This window comes from Manacus vitellinus, unplaced genomic scaffold (genome assembly GCF_001715985.3).
Source record: "Manacus vitellinus isolate BGI_N305 unplaced genomic scaffold, ASM171598v3 scaffold_7_pilon, whole genome shotgun sequence".
In the NCBI taxonomy this organism is placed as follows: Eukaryota; Metazoa; Chordata; class Aves; order Passeriformes; family Pipridae; genus Manacus; species Manacus vitellinus.
Genome location: NW_021940813.1, coordinates 26,544,320 through 26,567,159, shown reverse-complemented (window position 1 = coordinate 26,567,159; position 22,840 = coordinate 26,544,320). Strand labels below are relative to the sequence as shown.

Here is a 22,840-nt window from a genome sequence, read left to right as displayed (position 1 = left end):
AGTTCTGTGAATGATTAGCTGCAGGGGCTCTGCCAGGTGCTAATAAACGGTATCATCAGCAAAATCATTAATGGATTTTGATCTACAATGACACAGCACTGCTACTACTGAAGTTTTTAATGTGCACTACTATGTAAATACTTTTTAGTGTACCCCTTGTGTTCTTATTATACATGTAAATGTCACTAAAATGCTATTAGCTGTGTTAATAATAAGTAAACTTTTTCTTGCTGGAGTTTTGCTGTAGAATAATTTTGAGTTACTGCAGACATTTACCATTTTACATTAAATATTTTTGACCAGATTACTCTGGTGTTCCCAGTGAGCACAGCCAGCACCCTGTAGCTCTTCCACTTTGCATGGGGCAATGGAAGAACAGACTGCAAAGCAGGAACAGAAACTCTGCAGGGCTTTCATTTTTGCCCTTCTTTTGGGGTCTTTTGCAATTGGAATACAAGCCTTTCCTCTCAGCAGGTGGCAACCTCTATATTTCTCCATGTATGGATACATATGTGTCTCTGATTTTTTTTTCTTTCTCTTTATCTCAATCTATGTATTGAGAGAGAGAGAGCTGCAAATGAGTATGTGCCTTGTTACCTATGATCTCTTATCTCCAGTATTTCACTTGGATATTTTAAAGTCCAGTAAAAGATTCTGTGACTTCTGTGTGGGACATATAATTACAAGCCTCTCATCTCAGGCCAGTATCATAAATACATGGTGAAACAGACAGCAGCTCTGAACAACTGAGTGCTCTGTCCTTGCTGTGCAGAGCTGACCAGTAGCAACTTCAAGGGAACCAACAATGATTTAAGGTTCCAAACACTGTTGCCATACCATTACGATATGAAATGGTTAAATTTGGTTCCCCTTTTTTTCTCTTTTGTTCCCGTAACTGTGGTATCAAGCCAGAGCCACATCTATTATTCATATATCCTGCTGAAGCCATTCTCCCTGGGAAGTCTATTCACAAAATTTGTACATTACTCAAAATAGTAACTTTTAAAGGTCCTGAGATCTTTCAGCTTTCCACAAAGACAAGGGGAATGGCTCAACACTTATGAGCTGATCTTAAAATAAGTGCAGGGCTCTGCTGGTCCCCAGTGAAATAAATGTCCCTGTGATAACAGATCCTGGAAACTACAGCCTGGAAGGACCAGCAAGGATATCAGTTTTGTTGGGAAGGAAGCTCTCAATCCAGGAATGTTTTGAAGGAAAACCCCACCACTTTCTTGCAAACTTTCATTAAAGTTACCCAAATTTTCCTGCAAATGGTAAAGCCTTCCAATGAACAAAGTCTGAATGAAAACTCTTCCATCTTGTGATTAAGAAAAAAATGCATATGAAAGCAATATTGTTGTCAAAACATCTTTTTCTTTTCAAAATGTAGTTGATAGCAACGATTTAAACAAATATCATTAAATAGTCTTGGCTTTCCATCACGTGTTAAATCCTCCCAAAGTCTTTAAGAAATTGAAGTTGCTGAAATTATGAGTTCTCTTTTAAGCTTATACAGAACATTATGTGCTTGAGAAGGGCTTAACTCTCTGCATTTGAAGGCTGAAATCCTCTCAAGATCAGTTTTGCTGCCCCACGTGTATTTGTACTCCTGTTATGTGGTCAGCTGTTAAAAGTATAACAGAATACCATGAGCTCAGCTGATGATAACTGTTTTTATTAAAACAAATGTGTTCATTAACCTAAACAAATGGTACAAAATCTGAACTTTCTTCAGTACATCACAGTGTGTGTGCATCAACTGAACAGATACACAAAAGATAAAGACTAAGCCTACTAACTCTTTATTGCAAGTGTGATCTTGCAGCATCACTTGGTTGCTCTTGCATTTCTTTTTTAGGACGATGGTGTTGTTGGGATTGGTTCTATTTCTTCCGAACTGACTTGATTTCTCCTGATTCATGTTTTCGAATACACTGATTCTTCCCCCGCCTCTTCATTTAGAAGCAGTATCTGTTGCATCTGTTTATTTATTTTTCATTTATTTGTAACCCTCTCTTCATTTATATCACTGATCCAGAACAAGTCTATCTCGTCATGTTTTTTCTCAAGCAACTGTTGATGCCAGTCAGAATTGCTGGTCATTGTGACATTACATACAGGACAAGCACCAAGGGAAAATGCCAAGTACAACTGAAACTTTGTTGTCTGTATTTCTATAGCATATGCACTTTCATGTATTTTGCACTGTGTCCCCCATCCCATCACCATAAATCCTGTGATAATGAATTACACATTACTGTAGTGGAGTAGGAAAGAAATAACTTGGGAAATTGTATCCACTAAGTGTGTTTCATATTCCTGCTTCTTAAAACAAGTGTGTGAAATATACTTGTGTGTCCGAAAGACAGTAAAACTAAGATAAATGAGAAGATTTACTGCCTGCATTACATAAATGACTTCATCTTCTTGGCGAGGCAAATATTTAATTCAGGAATATGTAATAAAAAAGTAAAAGTAATGGTTAATATTACACTCCCAGTACACCTACAGTTATGTATGATCTGTACCAGCTCAATTTTTCCTTAATAATAAGCCGTACTTTTGTCGCTGTTTTTCATAGTATGAAGTTACTTCTTACCTACTAAATTTAAGTTCAGCTAACAAAAAGTTAATTATGAACAAAAATCTTTGTCATCTGTTTTTCTCTTTGCCTTTGGAATTCCTGTTTGCTGGGTTGGCTGCTTAAACCAAGCACAAAAACTGATTTAGAAATCTATTGTCCCTGTTGTTTTGGCTCATGTAATTCTATATGACTTCATGCTCCTCAACTGGACATAGTTCCTCCCCCGTCTGCTGTTACCGTGAGCTTTTTGTAATCACTGCTGTGTTTTTAAATCCCTCAACGCTTTTCACATGCAAGACCACAGAGCTTCATACATAAAAAGACCAATAATGATTGCAAGCAAACACTGTGATTTCGGAACTGGAGGGAAAGAAAAAGCTAATCAGCAATCTCAGGTTTGCTTCTTTTTCTAGCATGCCCCTAGTGCCCCCACTGGCTCACTGCCTGCAGTCTGAGAAGATGCCAAAGCTGTGGGAAATGTCTGCTATTCTCCTCGGCATTGCTTCCTCCCAGTCAGCCCCACCTCTTAGCCCTGACATGTTGAGTGACCAGATTGGTGCTGCAGCTTTACCTGAAGCCCTGCACTAAGGCATGGTAGGTGATGTATGCTGTAGGCTTGCTCCATCCAAGCAGTGGGGATGGCTGCTAGCTTGGGGAAGCAGAAGGAACCCCAGTGAGGTTGTAGGAAATTAGGGGTTGTCCTCCCAGGTAACAAGTCACAAGACAAGAGGAAATGGCCTCAAGTTGCATCAAGAGAGGTTTAGACTAGATACTAGAAAAAATTTCTTCACTGACAGGATGGACAGGCTTTGGAATGTTCTGCATAGGGAAGTGGTGAAATCACCATCCCTGGAAGTGTTCAAAAGGTGTGTGGATATGGCACCTGGGGATATGGTTTAGTGATGAACATGGCGATGCTGGGTTAATGATTGGACTTGATGATCTTAGAGTTTCTTTCCAGCCTGAATGATTCCATGGGTGGCCCAGACTAGAAAGATATGGGTGCAGCAATGCTGGGGCCCTGCATTGATCCCCTTGCTGAAGCTGAGGTCACCATCACCATGGGTGGCCATCATTTGAAAAGTGTGGAAGAAGCAATGTTAGGACTCTGCTGTGATCCTCTTGGCATACTTTTCCAGCCCCAGTGTCCCTGGAGCTGTAGGCTCTGTCGCTCTCTGAACCCAAATGCTAATGCTAATGGTGTCTTTTCACTGTGGCTGACATCCCTATCACCACAGATGACCATCACTTGAAAGGCATGGAAGCAGCAATGTTGTGGCCCTGCACTGACACCCTTGACAAACCTTTTCCAGCCTCAGTGTCCATGGAGCTCTAGGCTGCTTTGCTCTCTGAACCCTACCCCTAACTCCAGTGGCAGTTTGTCCATGTGGCTGAGGTCTTCATCACTACAGGTGGCCCACATAAAAAACAAGTATGGGCAGAAGTTTTGGGTTGCTGTCATGATCCCCTTGTTATGCCTTTTCCAGCTGTGGCAGTTTGAGCCACATTAGAAATCCAAAATCCAATTTCCAAGCTTCCCCCACACCTTCCCATAATTTATCCCAACACTGAAGAGAAAACTTTCAGGCCAGAGGCTTCTATAGGGGAAGGGGAAGTATTTACATTTATTTACACAAATAAATATACTGTACAAACTAAAAGCAACTATATATAAATATATTGCACTTCTATCAGTCCCTTCAAAGCTTCTCCTTTAACTTTAGTCCAGGAAAAGCCTTTTCAGGCTGATAAGTAACCAGTCTCTCTCTCGTGGGAGTGTTCGGGGCCCCTGAACCTTCAGCTGTTTGTGGAAGTCCTTCCTTCCTCACAAAGTCCAAGAAGGTAGCTCTGAGTCCTTTCTCCTTGATCCTGTGTCATTTCTGCTGTGTGATCTCTCTCTCAGTTCTGTAGGCTGCTGTAGTGTAGCTTATCAATATACGCATCCTCCAAGTCAGTTTTCGGCTGCCCCAGGTCAAACCTCAGCAGGGCAACTCCCAAGCCTCTCTCTCTCTGGCCCTTCTCCAACTTCTCCGGGGATTCCTTTCCCTAGCGCCGAGCTGCTTCGTTATCAGCCCGTCCACTTGGCTCTGCTTCAATGCTGAGCCTTGCACCACTCCCACTAAACAGTGAAAGGGAAAAACAGCCCCCTTCTGCAGCCTGGCTGTAAAGGGGGGGAAAGAAGAAGAGGACCTGGCTGCAAGGCATGCCTCTCTCTCCCTCTAGCTTACCAGTTGTTTGTGAGTCATGTCCCTCATAAACACTCACTCCAATGCTGTCTCTAACTCTGGCCTAGGCAGAGTTGGGGGGCCACAGGGCTCCCCTCTCCCTCCCTGGAGAGGGGAAGAAGGAGCCCAGCCACCCCCTGGCCTTCTACACCTACACTCAGCAGACACCGACAGAAACACACTGCCAACAGCTTCTGGTGCTGTGTATATATGATTTTTCACAGGAGCGAATAAAACAAGCAGTGATTGACCCTCCAGGGAACACTGCCCTGGCACCCAATCACCTCTGAGCCCCTGACTCTCAGGGGGGGCCAATCTTAATCCATAACACCAGCCTTGGTTTCCCTGGAAATGTTGGCTCTTTTGTTCTCTGAACCCTAACCCGAATGGCTTGAAGTTGTGGCAGAGGTCCCCCTCACCATAGGTCACCCACAATAAAAACGTGTGGTATCAGTAATCTTGGGTTCCTGCTGTGATCCCCTTGGCATGCCTTTTCCAGCCCCAGTATCCCTGGAGCTGTAGACTCTGTGGCTCTCTGAACCCCAACACCAACACTAGACCTTATGGCATCTTGTTGCTGGAGCTGAAGTCCCCATCACCATTGGTAGCCTAGATAAAAAAGATATAGGAGCAGAAAAGTTGGGGACTCGCCGTGATCCACTTGGCATGCCTTTTCCAGCTCCAGAGTTCCTGGAGATGTGGGATCTTTTAGTCTTTAAACCCTACCACTAACCCTAAGGACTTCTAGTCACTGTGACTGAGGTCTCCATCACCGTGGGTGGACCAGATAAAAAAGATGTAGGGGTAGCAATGATGTTGGGGCCCTGCCATGATCCCCTTGGCTTGACTTTTTCATCCCCAGTGTCTTTGGAGTTCTAGGCTCTTTAACTCTCCAACCCCAACACTAATCCGAACCATATCCCTGAACAAAATTCAGGATATCTATACACCATTTTATCCATGACAGAAGGAAGGGCAGTAAGAGATATTTTTTCACTTTTATTGTCATTTCAGAGACGCATTAGGATGTATTGATGTTTAGATTGTCACTATTTAGCAATTTAAATTACCGTTTCCGCTTCAGTTTATAGAGACAGACTCATCATTTTACCTCTACTACTTTTAACAAACTGAACTTTGCAACAGTCCTCTGTCACTGTTTTTCCACATAGCACCAAATATCAAGTAGACTGTGCCCTGGGATGGTTTTCTCCCTTAAATAAAATCCAGCAAATCCTACTTTTTCAAATCATTTATTTTACCAGTCTATGGTTGTGTGTCTGTGCACAGCGACTCTGGGCTTCTCTAGCTATTACTTTGTCCCTTTCAGCCTACAGTTGATTTCTACACTGAGGGTCTCCTTCTCCATGTCGCTTCCAACTCTTGAGAGTGTAATTATTTTTCACAGACTACCTGGCTTCTATTGCTATGAAAGAGTCTCTTGACATCCCAGGAACAAGTAGCAGTGAGGCAATCTGTAACCAAGCCATTGCTGCCTTGGCCAAACTAGCACTCCCTCATGGCAAAGTGTATCTCTTGGAGCATCTCCTCCTATTTCTTCCACTTAGTCATATACAACCTGGGTATGACAGCACTTATTCCTCTGGCTAAGCATGCAAATTCCTGTGTTCCTGGAATCTGTTGTGCCTTGTGCTAATTTCTCTGTTTAGTCTTTCTCTTTCTTTTCCATCTATTTGGTAATTCTCAGAATTGGATAGCTTTTTTTCTTCCCTCTCCATTTCTGTGCTCCTCAGGACCCCATCTGGGAACAGTGCACAAGGATATTATAAATAATGAAAACCAGGTTCCATCATGTCAATAAGCCCAAGAACATGTGTTGGTGCAATAGTTGAGGTTTACTTTGCATCTTTGCTTGCCAGTCAGCTTTCAACATTCAATATTTCTTAATCCCTCATCACCTTATTTTTATGTGAACCAGAGAAATTTTCTTCGGTTTTTAATTGCATGATATTCACTTTGCCAAACTGGATAACAGAATAAATTGCTAAGTCTATGGGAGTGCAGTTCTTGGATGCCAAACATCATCAACCACAGAGCCACTTGGGTGAGTTCCTCCAAGGCAGACAGCAGAACCTGAGAGTTGCTAGAAGAAGCTGGCACATTAATTGCCCCTTATAGAAATGGTCTTATCTCCATTGCATGATGCCTGAATTTCCATCTCCCCTTCCATGGACTAGGGATACTGAACAGACACACCATGCTTGTGGAGGCCTTTTGAAAGTCTCTGTTGCAAGGAACTTCCAGAACACTAAATATTTCTTGAGATTTTGTTTATTTTATTAGGATGTCTGAGGACAGCAAAATCCACCCAAATGTGGCAAGGCAGCTGCATGTAGCCCTGGTGTGAGAAATAGCTATGTAGTGAGATGAGCAACGGCTGAGACATATGGGAAATAGTCTGATCTTCAAGTCAGGAATTTCACAGCTATGCTCCAGCATTTTGAGCTGTATACATGAATCATCAGCACAATGAAACCAGAGAATGACACCAGCTTCCCTAAAAGAGTCTCTCTCTGTATGTATAGCTGCTAGACTTGCATATTTCTGTTTATAAATACTCAGTGATAACTGACCGCAAAAATAACATGGCCTTCTCAGCAGAGAGCTCCTAAAAAAAAAGTACTTGTCCTATCTTTAATTTCTTCCTGAGTTATTCTAGACCAGACTTTTGCACCTCCAGATAAACTATTTTAACCTGAGGTTCTTGTAGTGGTGCATGTGATCAGGACATTTTCTGGATAAGAAGACAGCCAGGATAGAGCTTTTCTAAAGAAAGCTGTTAGATGGATCGAAGGACATGATGCTGTCTGAGAACTGCACTGCTATTTGTGTTTAGTTTAGTTTTCTAAGGCAGGTCAGCATATAAACTCACTTCGAATGTTGCAGCTGTATCCTCTAAGGGGCTGTGTTTTCAAAATGCCTGGAGTTGTAGCAGCATGAGGAAAGTTGGTGACTGCTGATGTGTACAGATGGGAGACCCAAAGCATTGCCCTGCAGAGGGAAAGTCAGGCAGCAACCATTCCATACAAATGGTAATGGGCAATAAGTCGATCAGTTGTATCAGTGTAGTTGCAAGCGAGCCCAAGGATGTGCTACTGCACCTGGCATAGACAAACTAGTCATGGGTGAGGTGGGAGAAGAGGACATGGAATGAGGGGAAGGAAAGCACTGGAGCATGGTGGGGAAAGGCCATGAAGTGGCTGCAGTGGAGGAGTGTCTGTGAGGGCATGGGGCACAAATCTGTGGAAAAGAAGCGATGCTAGTTCTGCTGCTCATCAAACAGCTTGTTGTCACATGTCTTTACTCAGTGCATGCAATGAATGTGTTTGCAGCAGTGGGTAGGTACAATCTTTCCAAAGATATCAAGCCTCATTTCCTGCAGTTTTACTCTTTTTGTGTCTGGTAAACATATGGGTTATTTGCTGGGGATTTGCCTCATTTTGGTGACCAGGGTTACAATCAGAGGCTCCCACATCTATTGTGCAAGTCACTCATACAGTAATAGCCTGAATTTAAACTTAATATAACACAGGTCACTGAATCTGACAGCTTGTCTTTCTGGTTGCATACAGTGAATTGGAAATGGAAAGACTGATATAGTTTTATAATTCATGAGGTCAGATTCTCAGAATGAAGTGCAGAGATTCTGGAAGGCAAAACCAGGGGTTTCATAGTTCAATTGTGAGTTTTGCATTGAGGGGATTGAGTTCTTTCCTTTCTACAAGAAGATGGAGTGCTACAGGGCAGTTAGTAACTTCAGTTGCATCATCAGCCTTTCAGATTTATGGATAACAGGACTGATGAAGAAAATCCATCAGCTTCTGTGTGGGGTTGATAGCTATAGAGATCCTTGCAATGACTGCATTGATCAGCATACAGAAACTGTACAGACCACTACAGATTGAAATATGGCGCTTAATGATTTTTCTTTTCTCTTTATTTACTGAACTGGTTATAATATGGTCAATATTGCCTGCACAAAGGAATATATGCACTCCAAGCATGCGACACATCCCTGAAGATTGCAGTGTATTAATAGTTGCCTTCATTGATATGTTTCTTCTCTCCATAGTAGAGGGCAGTATGGTCTCAAAACCTGATAATTTTTCAACTCTTAAACAATATTCTGAGGTCTTCAATACAACTGAGACTGATATTAAAGAAAAAGTCAATGAATTATGTTAGGATTAAATAAAAAATGGTTCTTATGTGCTTACTGCAATAAACAGCTATGTTATTTTTATTGGTCTGTCATTATTTGGTTAGTCAGAGCACCACAAGGCCTGAGGCTTGGGCTAGGACCCCAGCACTCCAGACCAGGGTTGCTTGGCCAAGGTTTACGAAGCCCAGGCAGGTGAGGACATTTCACTGAAGTCTGCTAGACCTGTGTTCTGACTCCAGGTCCAGCAGGTCAGCCAGACACCACATCTTGCCTTCCTGGGCTTGCAGTGAGGCAGTGCGTGACAGCTGCTCCATGAAGCATCAAGAGACTGTAAGAGATGCAAGGTTGCCTGGAAGGAACATGACAAGTCAGGACAAGGCACAGGAAAAACTGTCTTGTAGTTCAGTTCCAGATTGAAGTCCCTCATTAGATTGCCCTCTTCTAGACACGTGAAGGCCATCATTGCCACAAATTATAGTCCATTTCTTACTCCTTCTGCTCATGATCTGCTTATATCTGTTAATTCTTTATACCCTATTGCAAGAGAGCCTTAATGTAGGCAGTCACACTAAAATGGAAGTTATGGAAGGAAAGGGCAATCAACTCATTCGTGATTCAAAAGCGGTCTGAGAAATCACAGAAGATTTATGTTGTCTATGACGAGCTTGCCAAACCACATAATGTGAAGATTGCAATTATTTAACTACAGTGCAATTTTTTAGCTGACCATGCTGCAGAACACCTTTTGTTACTCATGAGAATTTTTTATTTGATGTAGAGCACGAAATAGTCATGTGAAGACATGAGTGTATGCAAGCTACCACTCATCAGAAAAAAAGGAAAATTAGTCACGTACTCATTTAGCAGCTATTTCCCCTTTTTTGGGAAATCCAAACATGTTTTCTCTCTGCGCCTCTGTTTCTCTCATCCTCACTCTACGGAAGGAAAGAAAGCTCTGTCTAAAATGTCGTTTGGTTCTGACACAAATCTGATTGGGCAATGAGAGACAAATTTCCGCTGTGTGTTGAGCTAAACCTTATATAAGGTCCTCACTAGCAATTTCCACAATAGCTTCTTTTGTGAAAAGCTAATGGCTGAAAGACTGCAGAAACACAGGTAAGTGAATCTGATGGAAATTTGGGAATGAAAACCTCCCCTAAACCCTCAAACTGTGTAGGGCTTATGAAGATCTCTAGTTACTAAAGCAAAGGAACTGGAAATCTATAAACAAAATAACCAAGTGTTTTCATCAGGCAAAGAAACTGAGAGAGAAACTCACCTGTTACAGAGTATCCATGTGAATCATGAGGCTTGTTAATGACACTAGCACCTAGTCCAGGTGCGCTGAGGGAGGCTACAGCTCCATACCAATGCCCTTGGAAACCCTCGCAGACCTAGCAGTAGGGGAAATGACCCATGGTTATGAAACATTATTATTGAGAAAGAGGTTGGCTTTGTGGTGTTGCAGAGATGGCAATAAGCTGGAAATAGTTTATTGTAGTCAAACTATCAGATGTTGGATAAGTATAGCTACCAGAACAGGAAGAAATTTAGATTAAACCATGACATAAATATGAGAGTGATAGGATAAACAGAAGATGCCCAGAGGTGAATACCTATGAATATGGCTATGTTATATTGGTAGAAATGTTTTTTTGCTTTCGGATATGATTTGAAGTAATTGCACAGTCATTTAATATTCATCATAGTGTTAGACTAATGTTAAATGTATGAGATTTCCATTTCTGTATATAAAATGGAAATGGTATGTATCACGTGCATACGTGTACTGTATTGTTCATAAATTCCTTACACAGAGCATAAACTAGTGCCCTTATGCAGCATGTTTTATATATTTTTGCCTGCAGCATACTGAGATAACACATTATCAATTGAGTAGCAGCAGCTGAAGCCTCGTGGCAGAGCAGAAGCATTCAGTGATGTACACAGAAACTTCTGGGTCCGTGCCAGGTCCATACAGATGACATCTGATGAATGACTGGCAGCGGATAGTTTTGTTTTCCCTTAGTGTCACCATATCTGATTTTCAGGACAAGTTGTTCAGGGTTTTCCTTATCTTTTTTTTTTTAGAACATATGTAGTAGTGTCCATGCTGAAAATTCACTTAAGCACCACCAGCAAGATGGGTGTGCATGCGATGGGAGTCAATGTTTTTGTCCCAATAGAAACATTTGCTGGAGACTTTGAAATCTTGGCTCTGGTTATAGCAGGAAATTTGCCTGCAGCCTGATCCACACTAGCTGGCCTACTTTAGTAGCCACACTGCGGAAAATATAGTGGCACAGGATTTACTGAAGGCCATATAACCTTGGGAGACACCTGAGGTGATGGTTTCAGAGAACCAAAATCTCTTCTGATGCATCTTTTCTCCTGTGTTCACCCAAGCTACTGCACTACAGCTCACTCGAAGCAGCTGACCCTTGCCTCAGTCACATCTTATTGCAAAATAAGCAGAACTAGATTTTCCCACCCTTAGCTGTTGCACTGAAAAGCTGTGGGGACAGAGCAGCATCTTGTGGTATGCTATTTTCATGTCCTGGAGTGAAAGGGAAGGGACAGAAGTGATATCTGTGTGCCAAGCCAGATGCTCTGGTTTCACCAAGTCAGCCTCCATAAACTAGGGATGAAGACCCCTTTCTACTCACTAAGGGTGAACTAAAGCTCCCCAGGTCTGGATTAAGGAAAAGAACATTTAACTCCTAAGATAATACTGACTATTTTCATTATATAATTTGTCTTGTAATAAACTTCCTTGTAGATTTCAAAAGACTTTCCCTTGACCTTCTTCCAATTTGCTGTGGAAAAAAATGCGTGGGCTCTTCTTTGTCCTGGTGACGTACACAGCAGGTGCCTCTGCTTTCAGATTCCAGCAAGTCAGAAGCACGGGTAAGGGCATGCTTTTTTTCTTTCTGTCTCCCTCACCCTTCTGTTCAATGTGCCTCTCTGACAGTAATGTAAAAATGTCTCTGATTATATAGAAAACTGCCCAGATCACACCGTGTTTTTCAAACACTACTACGAATTGCATGGAGAACCTGTGGTTCTGAAGTGCCCTTCCCCCATTTACAAACATTTGGATTTTTCTGCCTTGACTCCTAATATCACATGGCATAAAAATGGTTCAAAAACCATGATATCAGGAAGAGATGAAGATCCAAGAATCTGGGCAAAAGAAAATGCACTCTGGTTTTTACCAGTGATGCTAGAAGATTCAGGAGTATATATCTGCACGAAAAGGTGAGTATTTAAAAGAAAATCCGGTGAAATAACAAGCTTACTATGTCTCAAACACATTAGCTTGATTTGAAACTCCAGTTATATTCAGGGCATTTCTGGGTAGGATCCTTTCCTCACTGACATTACTAGAGAAAAAATGTGGAAGGTCAGAATCTTAAGTGCATTATGTGTCTCCTGCAACTAGATATACTGAAAGCTGGATAAATTGTGAGATAGGATTGCTGCTTTGGCTATGATGTCATGGGAAAACAGTGTATAAAGAATTTGTTCTGGCTTACCTATGAGCCATTCAGTGCTACGGCAAGTGGGACATGCTGCAGGCAGGGGATTTTGCAGGATGCAAATAGCCTTGGTGTACTTCAGGTTGCCCTATGGAACATATACTAAGACACTGTGGCTCTACAGTGGCTTCCTTCTTTCCTCTTCCTTGTCCCTGGTCTTCATTTTATTTCTCCTTCACATTTTAAACCAGAATTTGATTGCCTTGGTATTACTGGAAGACCTTTACCAAGACTCGATATGTATTTACTAGATTGATAACAGACTTATAAGATTGCAGTGGGTGGAGACTTCAGGCATGGCTTTTTTCAGCCCTGTTGGTCGGGTTTTTTCTGAGTGTTTACAATCTGACAGCCCATTGTACCATTTCAAAAGAGGTACCAGGGTCTGGATTTGTTGGGGACTGAAGAAGGCAAAAACCCCCATCACCCTTGAAGCCTGAACTCCAGAAGGTGTCCCAGGTCCCTGTCCCCTCCAAGCTCCTCCAGCCAGCCAGCCTCCCAGTACATCCCTGGCATCTTGCTCTGGGGTTTATAGTGGAGAATATATCTCCACATCCCTGGAGCTGCTTGTGTAAAGCACGGTTTCCTTGCTGGCAAGACACACCTTGTGAATGATGTGTGTCAAAGGAAGAAGAGATGGAGAGGCAGAACTCCAGTGGAGAAATCATGCTCAGCATATTGGGTTGGCCTTTCCACATGTCTCAGCGGCAAGAAATGGTGGGGCAGAAGAGAAGACACTGATAGCAAGGCCAAAGCAATAAAAGGTTGTAAATATTGTTCTAGATCAGAGTAGTGCCTGAGACCTTCAAGGGCATTTTTAAATCCCCTCTTTGTACTATTCTGACTTAGTTTGTCAATATATAATACTATGGCAGTGTTACTAATACCTACAGTAAAATACTCTGAAACACGTTTGAAAAAGACATGCAAGAGTCCAGTACATAACTTCATTGCTAACACTATTACAGGACTAATAGAGTACAAGCAAATTGTATTCCCTTTGCAAATCAGCCTATGGGAAAGCTATCAGATTTTTTTTTCAACACTGCAAAATGAGGATAGAAGCAAACTATCAGAGACCTCTGCTTCTGTGAAGCAAGTATTTTGGATTTGGGCATCCAGCCTTTAAGTGAGAGATGACCACAGTGCCTTGGCAGCAGTGTCAGTCTGTCTGCTTGCAGCCCACAGCTGCTCTCCTGGAGGTGGCAGTCGAACCCCCTGGCTTTGTTGGCCCGTTCAAGGATCAGTCACTGCCCTGGGTAGAGGCACCTCCAAGGCAGGGCTTCAGAGGTTGTGGAGGACAGAATTTAAGCATCTGTCTTCCCAAGTTTGGTCCTCTTGGGACTGGAAGTGATTGTCACTTGGGGCCTGAATGAATATTGCAAACCTTTCAAAGCCAGAATGCCTTCTTTTCTGCACAATATGATATGTACTCACAGAAACGCCTGTGTTTGTTCAATAGTGACTGCAGATGTTTTTCAATACATGCTTTAAGGTTTTTATTTCATCATTAGGGTTTTCATAGTCAGGACCTTTTCCAAGGGAATGGTGGAGACTTCATGACACACCTACTACTGTTCAGGTGAAAAAATTAAAAAAATGCTGTAGTCTAAGGGTGCACAGGAAACTTGGTGTACAAAAAAGAAAAGACTGAATGTCCAAGGCAGACCTGTGTCAACCACATGTTTAGATTGTGCCAAAAGAACAGTACCAGTGATTTTTCCAGCATCCCTCCTGGTATGATCTCAGACCTGGCCTCCTAGAAACTGCTAAGGAAAGAAATGGAGCCAGGAGGAAACCTTGAGTATCACTCAAGTTCCCTGTCTCACTGGTGGGTGCTCACCTCTCCCTCCTCTGTCTGCAGGAACTCCTCCTACTGCATAGAAGTCTCCATCCACCTCACAGTCGTGGAGAAAACAGCTGCTCAGGAGATTGCCTATCCCCAGGTCCTCTCCACTTTCACTTCTGGAAAGATCGTTTGTCCTGACCTGTGGGATTTTTCACCAAATTCGACAAGCCTAGAGCTCAAGTGGTACAAGGTAGAACTTTCACCTCCTTTTTGTGCATAGCCTAGTTCCAATTTAGCACATAAATCTCCACTTTATGTCTCTCCTGAACATCATGTTGGTCAAGTCATGAGCACAGTGTAATATACTGGGAATTTTGGGACAGATGTATATATTTTAAGAAAGGTTCTCTGGGGTGGATTCAGCACAGGGTGAAGTGTTCCACATGTTGTATGCTCTCACAGGCAGTGCAACTATATATAAGGATAGATTACTTACCCAACTCCAGGGTTTGCCACTTGAGATCAGGCTCTTCCCTTGGGCACTGTGCTTCTTTATGGCTCTTGTAGTGGATCCCATAAAGTAGGACCTCCCAGGGGTGCTTCCTCCCTTTTCAGATGGGGTAGCTTTCATTAATCAAGTGGAATACAGCATTTGGAAATACTAGGTTAATTACACAATGCTTACTTAGAGTGTTCTCTAGCCTAACTTACCAGTTTGTGGCTTTTCAAGTAGCAAGCATGGTTTTGCCTCTAAGGTCAAATATCTTTCAATTCATCATCCTCATCTGTACAATTTCTCACTGGAGAGCAGGGGTTCCTTCTTGTATTTTCATAGTACCTTGGTTAACTTTTATTTATGCTTCACTATATTTGCATGCTCTGCCTTGTGCAGCTGTTGCCTTACCGTGGGATGCAATACATAGGCTGGCTTCCTACAGCAGTGCCTAGGTTGTGATTGGTACCACACCAGTAAAACGGTGCTGCTCAGGATTCCCTTCAGAAGTGGGATATAAGCTACTTTATGTAAGCAAAAGGCTGCCCCCCTCAATATGGTTCTCATTACAACCGTCTGAAAGAGCTACCCTGCCTTCATGGAACAGGAACATCATTGCTCCTTAGAGGGGCTCCAACCTTTGTATGAAGACAACCTTAGGGATACAGAGCAGGAATTTATAACAGCTTATGAGGTATACAGGGTAAGTAACAGCTATGTGAAAATCTTTATGATTACTAGTATTCGTCTTCAAAGAACACCTTAGAATATTAGTCTTACGAGGTCATATATGGAAAGTGATATAATTGTGAAAACCCTCATGGGTACTAAAATGGTTTTGTCTTAGAAGAATATCTTGGCTGATTGCTCTTAAGAGGACTTAGAAAAGAGAGTGTTATACCTTTTCCATCTTAAAATGTGCTCTTTATTGAAGAACTATGTACACACATTGTAAGTAGATTAAAATAATGGTTCTTCACGTTTCACATAGTGCCACGGAGCATTTTAGAGACAGATACACATTAAAAGAACTTGCCCTTTGGTAGGAAAGTGGAACTGCTCAAATTTCCCAGTGATATTTAATAACAGAGAGATAGGGATAAGTAATTTTGTTTTGGACCTACACAGGACATAACCATATCTGAGTCATAATGACACTTGCTGTCCTTTCTCCAGGATGCCCTGCCTTTGGAAGACAACAATGAGAAATTCGTCATTCTGAAAGGTTCAACTTCTCTGATCATGACACCTGTGCTACCAACAGATGCTGGCTATTACACTTGCAAGATGTCATTTCCATTTGAAGGTGTGATGTATGAAATCACCAGGACAATTCAGCTGGAGACTGTTGGTAAATATAACATTAGATGATTAGAGATGTGAAGCACCTCTTGGACAAGGAAAGGCTGAGACAACTGTTTGTTCAGCCTGGAAAAGAAAAGCCTTCAGGGTGACCTAATTGAGGCCTTCCAGTACCTAAAGGGGGCTTAAAAGAAAGATGGAGAGGGACTTTTTACAGGACAAGGGAGAATGGCTTCTAACTGAAAAAGGACAGGTTGAGATTAGATATTAGGAGAAAGTTCTTTTCTATGAGGGTGGTGAGGCACTGGAATAAGCTGCCCAGAGAAGTTGTGGATGCCCTATCCCTGGAATTGTTCAAGGCCAGGTTGGATGGAGCTCTGAGCAATCTGGTCTAGTGAAACATGTCCCTGCCCATGGCAGGGGGTTTGGAACTAGATGATCTTTAAGGTCCTTTCCAATCCAAACCATTCTGTGATTCCATGATTCAAGGATTGACACCTTAAAACATTACATCACTTAAGAAGACCTCTTCTTTGCTAATGAAACTCGGGAGAGGAGGTCATGCTCTATCTCTCAGGCATACCAAGGGAATGGGGACACCGTGAGTGCTTGCCCTGGCACTGATGGGTCTCCCACAGCACCCCTGGTACGACAGGGGTCGTTCCTGCCAGTACCTGTGTTTTTTAAATCGAGTAATTATGTCTTGGGGGCATGGGGGTGTTACTGCAAATGACTTCAGAGAGGTTAGGAGTTAAAGCACTTCCTGCTTAGGGCGAGGACAAAATGCTGTTTCGCAGAGGGGTGAAGGCGGCGAGGGGGAGGAAGGGACGTGGCGCTGCTGCGCCGAGCGGCCAGCAGGGGACGGGCGTGCCATGAATTCCTTTTGCTGCATCCCTCGGGATCGGGATGAGAACGGGATCCTGTCTCTACAAACACGGGTCTCTGGGCTTGAGACGGGAATGTCTCTTTTAGCCAGTGGGTTTAACAATCAAATGTTTTCGTGGCAGACAACAGGTGTTGAGCGAAGTGTCACGTTTCTAGTTCTGGGGCCGCGCCCACGTTTGCTCTTGTGTTAGCACTGACTGTTCTCTTTCTAACTTCAGAACGAGAGAAAAGAATTACCCCAATAATTGTGTATCCAACGCAAAAGACAACATCAACTGTTCTTGGTAAGGTCTAACATTATTTTTGGAAACACCTAATCAGATAAAAATTAGAGCAGGTCCTCTTATGGTGTAATTTGTTGGTGTAAATTGTTGTAGTTTCTTTGATCTCTATTATCTTACCTGAGGGTCAGTGCTGGTGTAGTTTTTGTTTCTGTCTACAACCAGATGCTGTCTTCCAGGTAGGAGAAACTGCAGAAGTGCTACAGATTTTAGTCCCTTACAAAGCAATGAAAGCATGTTTGCACCATTAGCTCAGCTGCCCGCAGTTCCCTCTTCACTAAGAACTTTTCTTTTTCATATTTCCTCGAATTGGTCTGGTTATCTGGTAGCTTTGAATGAGCCATCTAGCTCTTTTGAAAAGAGACCTTTTTTCATTGATTTTTACTGTTTGAACAAGACAGTTTTTAGTTAGCAAGTACCTTGATAGGATCTCAATTTTTGTTTGAAGATTACATTATGACAACAAATGTCTGTTGCATTTCCTCCTCCTAGACAATGCCAGTCACATTTTACACTAAACTTTCTTAACTTGGGTACTAAACGCACAACTCTGTCCTATGATGTTGTTAGTTTTCCCTGCTACTTTTCTTTCCATCATTTTAGCCTACCAAGTTTTGGGGTTGCTTTTTTTTTGTTTGTTTTGGTTTGGTTTTTTGTTCATTGTTGTTTTTGTGTTTTGTTTTGTTTCCTGTCTACCTCCATGTAGTGTTTTGTGTTCCTTTTATCACCATCTGCACAGGTATAATAATAACATTGTCTGCATCATTGAGCCCTATGTTTTCCATAGATCCACACCAACCTGGAGTCTCTTTATCCTTAACTCTGAGTTACAATAACTTTATCAAAATTTCAGCATTTTTGCACAATCACCTTATCCCCAGAGGTCCCACCTTGAGCTGAATGCTCTTGCCCACAACATCTCCAAGCAAAGCTACACTTTTGGTTAATGCAATTGCTCCAGAGGGGTAAATCACATGGTGCCCTTTGGGCTGCAGTACATCAGAAAGAGCAAGGCTGCAGGGACAGAGCTTTGCCTCCTGAGGAATGTGTTTAGAGCAAGAGTTGCTAACTCTTGCAATAGGAAAATGATTTGGTTAGCACTGGGAAGGACTGACAAACTGAAGGGGCTTTCTGCCAAGGGGTAGGGGATCATAAGTAATCTGGAGATTAACTTCAGTTTTGAATGTAGTGGTGCTTGCCATGTGTGGGAACCTGATCTCCCACTGGAGTTGTTGGCTTTCACGAGAAGAAAAAGTAGCTCTTCGCGTGTATCCAAACTGTTTTTCAATCTTTGTTTTTTTGACAGGCTCCAAGATGACTCTTCCATGCAAAGTGTTTGTTGGGCTGAGCAACCATGTCCAAACCGATGTGGAATGGCTGGCAAACGACACCAGTGTTGATGTGGTTTATAAACAAAGCAGAGTTACAGAGGGAGAACGACAGTAAGTCTGGCTGAAAGTGCTTCCTTGTGCTTGTTGTTTTAACCTGCAGTGCAAGAGGGGCTCTTGGTGCAACTGAATGCCAGGTAATGAAATGGGGTAGAGACAGATCTGAAGTAAAGGTGAGACCACCTTCCCAAGGAATTCCTGGCTATGGATTAGGGTTTAGCATGGGTCAGGGACCATTTCCAACAGAGTTTGGGGATGTGGCATCTGTATTTTGAGGGACAAGAGTGTTTAACAATTATGGATGTGAGCTGGTTTTGGCCATTTGTGGCCACCAGTGCCAGATAATAACCTGGTCATGCTGCAGCCAGAGGTAACGTGGTCACTCAGCCGTATACCCAAGCCTTTATGTGTTTTCCCATCCCATGATTGGCAGCATCCATATAAACAAAAATCTTGTTTATATGGATAAGTGAAAATGCATTAAACCTGTGGTCAGGAACCATAAAATATCTCTGCAGGCTTTAGAATAGAGCACACATGTACTTTCTTACTTGGACTTTAAAAATTACTTTGATTATGACTATCACGATCATTATTGCTGTTACATATTATTATGGAATTGCACAAGGACAGTGACTATGACAGCTAAGGTTCATGTAGAACCCACAGTGTGTGAGACACTCCAGTTCTGCTGGAAGCCCCCATTATGGCAGCATGGCAAAACAGCTCAAATACCACCAGGAAAACAAATGCCCTGCAGAAGTCTCTGGCAAAGAGCCTACTGCCATGTTCCTGCCTTCTTGTGGTACAGTTGGAATTCCATTGCCATGGTGCAATGCAGACTCATGATCAGATCATAAAAGAACAGCTGGACAACTGCTCCAGAAATGACTAAAAGATACCAAGGGACAATGTTTGACTGCAGCTATAAAACCATTTTCAGAGAGTTGTACTCATGAAACAATAATGTTGAAATAAGCTGGAAACTTCTTAGACAGTTTCTTGTATGGAGGTCTTGGCGCAGGACATGTGATAGACAGGAATGGTGGTTCAGTTTTCTGAGAGAGCATTTGCAGGTTTATGTTCTCCATATGTCCTCTTCCATCTGGTAGTAATAATTAATTTCAGAAATGAATAGGTGATCAGAAAGAAGGAATTAGGTCCTTCCCCAATGCTGTGTAGAGAGCTTAAAGATATACGGAATTCTACTTGCCTTTCTTCCTTCCCTTTTATTATTTTTGCAAGACAACTTCAGATCCTTTTTCCTGTAGGCTCCAAAAAGTGCAGGATGAGTACTGCCCACTGAGACTCAACTAGTTAGCAGAACTGGACTGGGAGACATCATGTGTCCTTGAATGCTGTGTGGCTAGTTCAGAAATGAGCCAATATCCAATACATTTTCTTGTGCTTCGTAGAATGAACATATTAAATAGAGAAAAGATAGCTTATAAAAGTATTGAACATTAAATTTTTCTTATTTTTTTTCTAGAGAAATTGTAGAAAATGGTGAAAACTTCATTGAAGTACCATTGATTTTTGATTCTGTTGAAGAAATGGACTTTTACACAGACTTTACCTGTCTAGCCCAGAACAGATATGGATACCAAGTACTGCCAACAAGGGTCAAACAGGAAGGTAGCTGTTTTCACTGCTTATTTTGGATAATTGTTATTATTATTCTAATGCTGACATATCATCCAAGCCTTTTATACTGTCAGAGATAGTGCCAGAATGAATTATTGCCTGGGGAAAGTCTAGTTGACTCTTTCACCTGTAGTCTTTGATATAGTTTGTTCACAAAATACACCTTCTATAGGTTATTTACTGACATTTTATGCAGGGGTAAAGATCCAGCTGTCCTGGTATATCTGTTTATTGAATAGGACTCCAATTTAGATACACTTTGTGAAATGATGTTTTCAGTGAGACTACAGGCAAATTCCCTTTGGATGTAGGAGGGCCAGAGCTCCTGCAGTTTCTCAACTAGTAGGGGAAAAAAAAGACAATATGTCTGTCACGTATTGGCCTCATAAGCCACCAGCGTGCTTGTAGCAAATGTGGATAGAGCCTTCCCAAATCTTCGTTCGTGAAGCCTAGCCATGAGGGGAAAAAAAAGACAATAACAGAATTAATTACTTGAGTGTTCCTTTTCCTCATGCACAGACTTCCACCAAAATAACAAGAAGTATAAATTAAGATGGGTGTTATTATTTTGGCTCCTAGTGAAGGGAAGAGAAGACTGAAGCTCAGTGTAATTAATATTGCAGCATGATAGACCACTGGCCAAGAACATGCTGTAAAATCAATGTGAAGCAATGCTAATTGTTTCTTTGCATGAGGTTGATGAATCACTCACATTTCCCAGAGTGTTCAAACAACAGACCTCTTCCTTTCACAGGTGCATAAGCCGTGCTGGAAGGTTAACTTGCATACGTCCTTTTTATTGTGATTTCTCCTCTTCCTCCTTGAACTTAGAGAACTATATTCCTGAGAGTTGGTTGTTTTTTTGTTTGCTTGTTTGTTTTTTTAAAAATATTAATATTTATTCTTTACCTTTTCAGCTGCTGGCTTGTCCTGGTACATTGCAATGATTCCCATTGCATTGGCCTGTGTGATCGTGGGAGGGATATGCTGGAAGCGGAGAGACAATAAAGGATATAGCATAGCAAAGGTTTAAATTCTGCCTGCTTCTCCAGCTGCCAACAGAACAAAGAATCACCATGACTATCTTTCACATGAGGCACAGAGAGCATTTCAGACCTGATATACTGCATTCCCAGCAGACAGATATGTATCAGCTCTTTCCCTCTTCTCCAAGTCTTCTATGATCTGATGAAGTTAAGAATATGTTTCCATTTTTATACTGCCTAGATGCAGGAAACCTGATTCTATTATTTTGCAGCTAGGGTGCAATCTGTAGGATTTTGGAACACAGAATACTGGGATCGTACTCTGGATATGGGAAAGGTAGGGAAAGGGAGGTGCTCTTACCCTTCGTAATTTCAATAAACTTACTGGTTTTTTGTACAAAAGGAAAGGAAATCCCCTAGAAGACCCATTTGTTTTCCCTTTTCCAGAGCCAAATGCAGTTGTCATGGCAACTGTATATCTATGAACTTCTCCATAAAAAACCTAATTTTTTTCACCATTTGGATTATTCTTTACTTAAACGGACTGTCTCAGAATATTCCTCCCCCAGAGAAAACTACATCTGCACAACAGATAACTGTACATTGGAGTATTCAGTTCTGTTTTATCTACTAATATGTCATATCTAGAGATTCATAGTCAGCTGTAACAGGTTGTTATCTTTGCCAAGGAAAGAATTTGTGTTTTGAGAGTCATTTGACTAATAAAAACTTTCATTCCTAGAAGTAGTTGGACAGATTGCCAGTTAGTAATATACAGTCTCACCCTTTTGTGCCTCCAAGATTGTGCCTTTCTGTGACCAATCTGGTATAGCTTCAAATTGTGTCCTTTAAATTGCAGTATGCAAATTGACTACTCATGATACAAAACACTGCCTGTTAGGTTAATCTAACTGGATTCTAGTCTTGGCATAAATCAGAAGGGAGCAATCAGTGACCATGCTGTACTTTGAGAGTCACAAGGAGTAAAATGACTTGGTTACTTCCTCTTCAAAGAGACATCATTTATAATAGCTGAGAAATAGGTACATGACATATAATGTGTATTATCTTCGTCTGTATGGGAGGGAAGAGAAACTGCCTTAAAGGACTACATTGTTACAGAGACGTAACTGACGCCTCTCACAGACTCTGAAGATAAAGCTTTTTGTTCATGTAAATTATCCCCGAGGTTTTTCAAGCTCTGCAGGAAAGAAATCAGGAAAAACACTGGCTCCAAAGAAACAAATGGTAACAAACTAGGGAAATGAGCAGCTCATGTCCAACTGGGAGAGGCCATAATATAATTCCTTTCCACCATCTCTTATAGCTTGCTCTGAGTTAATCCAATAAATATTTGGAAAAACTTCAAAGAGTAGGATGTGACTTGAGTTAGGAAACCTTTATTATCTACTAGCAGAAACCTTCCAAGTAATGAGATTTAAGCCAAAGCCTCCCTTTAAATATTCTAAGGCATGGAGATTAGAGTTCTGACACAGTCTGAGTCAAGAGCAACCAAAGAAGACCACAGAATTTACTGTTTC

At 41.8% G+C, this 22,840-nt stretch overlaps 1 protein-coding gene across 2 annotated transcripts; it reads left to right on the top strand.

Annotated features, from left to right (window-relative positions):
* The first annotated feature begins 3,075 nt into the window (after positions 1 to 3,075).
* Positions 3,076 to 21,626, top strand: IL1R2 (interleukin 1 receptor type 2). 2 transcript variants are annotated; one of them, XM_018084204.2, is made up of 9 exons: positions 3,076 to 3,178; positions 11,772 to 11,899; positions 11,992 to 12,250; positions 14,396 to 14,570; positions 15,990 to 16,164; positions 17,219 to 17,284; positions 18,588 to 18,723; positions 20,159 to 20,304; positions 21,231 to 21,626. In XM_018084204.2, the coding sequence occupies exons 2-9, from the start codon at positions 11,821 to 11,823 to the stop codon at positions 21,344 to 21,346; spliced, it is 1,152 nt and encodes a 383-aa protein (XP_017939693.2). In that variant the 5' UTR covers positions 3,076 to 3,178; positions 11,772 to 11,820; the 3' UTR covers positions 21,347 to 21,626. The 2 variants fall into 2 exon arrangements, with proteins under 2 accessions (XP_017939693.2, XP_017939692.2); XM_018084203.2 differs by lacking the exon at positions 3,076 to 3,178 and adding an exon at positions 9,996 to 10,108.
* Positions 21,627 to 22,840: the final 1,214 nt, after the last annotated feature.

Excerpts from the sequence above, each read along its gene's own strand:
- IL1R2 (XM_018084204.2), top strand. The coding sequence starts at position 11,821 with ATGCGTGGGCTCTTCTTTGTCCTGGTGACGTACACAGCAGGTGCCTCT. Across the intron at positions 11,900-11,991 it reads CCAGCAAGTCAGAAGCACGG|AAAACTGCCCAGATCACACC; the intron begins GTAAGGGCATGC and ends CTGATTATATAG. Across the intron at positions 12,251-14,395 it reads GTATATATCTGCACGAAAAG|GAACTCCTCCTACTGCATAG; the intron begins GTGAGTATTTAA and ends CTCTGTCTGCAG.